Source organism: Salvia hispanica, chromosome 2, assembly GCF_023119035.1.
Source record: "Salvia hispanica cultivar TCC Black 2014 chromosome 2, UniMelb_Shisp_WGS_1.0, whole genome shotgun sequence".
Taxonomy (NCBI): domain Eukaryota; kingdom Viridiplantae; phylum Streptophyta; class Magnoliopsida; order Lamiales; family Lamiaceae; genus Salvia; species Salvia hispanica.
Genome location: NC_062966.1, coordinates 20,347,552 through 20,350,091, shown reverse-complemented (window position 1 = coordinate 20,350,091; position 2,540 = coordinate 20,347,552). Strand labels below are relative to the sequence as shown.

Here is a 2,540-nt window from a genome sequence, read left to right as displayed (position 1 = left end):
TACCCATAACATTACAAAACATTTATAATTTCACAAAAAAAAATGTACAAAATATCCGAACTCAATATCACTCTATAATGTAACATGCGCGAGTAGCGACTGTGAGTATCTATCTCTACACGAGAGAAAGCTAGCAAGCCGGTGAGACCGCGGTGGTCGTGTGACCGGAGGAGGAGGTGGCCGCAGAGCAAGACTGAGCGCCACCGGTAGACTGTGATGAAGCCTTAACTTGTTGCCTTTTTTTAGGAGACGGTAGTGGCTCTTGGAAGGGTGGTGGCGGTGAAGCAAAGGTGGTGCCATTGGGCGCCTTCACGGATGCGGTGGAAGTATATTCGGACGGCATCCATAATCCTCCAACCACCACGAATTGAGGTGTTTGTGCATTGTTGCTATGACTTGAGGAGCTTGGCCTTCTCGTGTGCAACCGATATTTCTGTAGCACATAATCAATTAATTCATATATATACTATTCATAGTAGCTAAACTTAATAGTTACAAAAATTAGAGAATGATCATCGCAGATATTAATATCTTGTCAATTGTCACAGGGTCATGAAAATCTTGCGTTATATGGTCTACAAAGATTAGGATAAAATTGGGTCAGTTATCATTATGAATCCTATGAAATATACTAGTATTAATTTGAAGTGATTTATTCTTTATTCCTCCTATCAAGTAGTAATTGTTGTGGGGCGGTCTTTAAAAATCTTAATTTCGAAGAAAAGTTTATATTCTCAATATTGAATATAAGTTTGATGCTGATGGCAATGTAATTATGACAAATTAATACTAGTATTCTTTTTTGTAATAAATGTTGAAATAGTTGTGAATTGAAGTTTTAAATAGGAAGGCAAGAGGGAAAGTTCGGTTGGCGCATCTGTAAAAAGGCATAAGATGTTATATTCCAATTATACATGAAAAAAGCGAAAGAAATTTAGAAAATTAAAAGCTACTGTAATATCATAGCCCATAGGTATATTATGCACTTATTACAATATGTTACTAGTACTACTATGGCTTATACAGTATCTATTTGCTGTACCATTAACCGATTGCAATAGAGTATCTACTGTACTTCTCCTCGACTAAACATACATCTTATAAAGAGAACAATAATTAAAATATGAACACCAACCTGTAAATGACTCTTAACTTCATCATTTGTGAGTCCATCAACCTTCATCAATTCCCTAATTTGTTTCGGTGTGGCCACTGCAAAATCCAAAATTAAAATCAACACTAACCATCGAGCACGAATTAAATAAAAAAAAATCTCTATTCATCCTATTCTACTCGATTCATATTTCATCTTGAATATTGAACTGCTCAAATTACTTTTGAGTCTCATTTAATTTTTCTTACATTATTTTCTTGACTACTTTCTAATTCTTTTGATCTTTTAAGACTTTATTTATCTACAATAAATCACAAAACACAATTTTAAAAAAATTTATTATCAAAACAAACGACTCAATTAAAATAGAGCGAAGGCGTAGCATTTAAATTTAAACATACCATGTGAGCCTCCTAGTTGTTGAAGAGCTTGCAAGAATCTCCTATGCAATTCCGGCGACCAACACCTCCTCGCCTTTCTCTGCGCCTCCTTCTTATCGCCGTTCTCCGCCGTGGAACTGGTAGATGCATCACTGACAACTTTCTTAAAGGGATGGAATGCGCCGCCGCCATCTCTCTTCACCTCCGACCCAGTAAGTTTCACAGTACCCGAATCCTAAAAAATCAATCAAAGATCAAATCTTTATCCAAATTCGCAAAATCCCACGTAACAAAGTGGACTAATTCCAAGAAAAAAACTGACCTCTTTAGAAGATGGATCTGGAGTTTGATTCCACAGCTGTACGGATCTAAGCCAATCCGATTTCTTAACGCTTTCATTATTCTTCGAATCCTCTTCTTCTTCTTCTTCTTCTCCGTCGCTATCGGGAGAAGCCCTCTTCATCGGAATAAACTCCTCAAAAACATGACTAGATGTATGCTCCGAACAATCCGATTGGCCATGTAAATTGTGATCGGTCGTCGTTTCCGACAGCTGCTGTCTGCATGTCTCAATCGCTGCAAAATTTTTGCCATTGTCAAAATCACACCAAAAATTGAACATGAGAGAAGACATGATGCCATACCTTGTGTGACGAGCTCGAGACAGAGAGGGAGTTCGCGTTGGAAAACTTGAATCTTGGCGCGCTCTTCCTCCAACGCCTTGATGTAATCACAGCACCTCTGCATATTCTCCGACAAACCACTGTGATTATGGCCGTTAATCACCATTTTATTACATTAGCAGATACTAAGATATAGATAGGGATAAGTGATTAGGCGTATATATAAGCAAAGCGAAAGTGATAAGATTTGTTTAAGGATTAAGGTTAGAGTAAGAAGCAAGAAAGAGATTCCATCAAATATAATTAAGGGTGGGGAGGGGAGGGGAAGAGTCGAGGTCGCGGCGTCGCATATGGACGAATCTTAGAGAGAGAAAGTGGAGAGGGAAAGTGGGGGAGGTTTGAATATTCGAGCTTGATTCTGCT

At 38.1% G+C, this 2,540-nt stretch overlaps 1 protein-coding gene across 1 annotated transcript; it reads right to left on the bottom strand.

The window, feature by feature from the left end:
• Positions 1 to 2,540, bottom strand: LOC125205833 (transcription factor HHO3-like). Its single transcript, XM_048104984.1, has 5 exons — positions 2,139 to 2,540; positions 1,817 to 2,070; positions 1,516 to 1,729; positions 1,136 to 1,212; positions 1 to 433 (listed from the first exon to the last, which is right to left on the bottom strand). The coding sequence occupies exons 1-5, from the start codon at positions 2,281 to 2,283 to the stop codon at positions 131 to 133; spliced, it is 993 nt and encodes a 330-aa protein (XP_047960941.1). The 5' UTR covers positions 2,284 to 2,540; the 3' UTR covers positions 1 to 130.

Coding starts and splice junctions, on each gene's coding strand:
- LOC125205833 (XM_048104984.1), bottom strand. CDS start 2,283: ATGGTGATTAACGGCCATAATCACAGTGGTTTGTCGGAGAATATGCAG. Junction 1,730..1,816: donor CAGATCCATCTTCTAAAGAG/GTCAGTTTTTTT, acceptor TTGATTTTTTAG/GATTCGGGTACTGTGAAACT. Junction 434..1,135: donor AAGTTAAGAGTCATTTACAG/GTTGGTGTTCAT, acceptor TATGTGCTACAG/AAATATCGGTTGCACACGAG.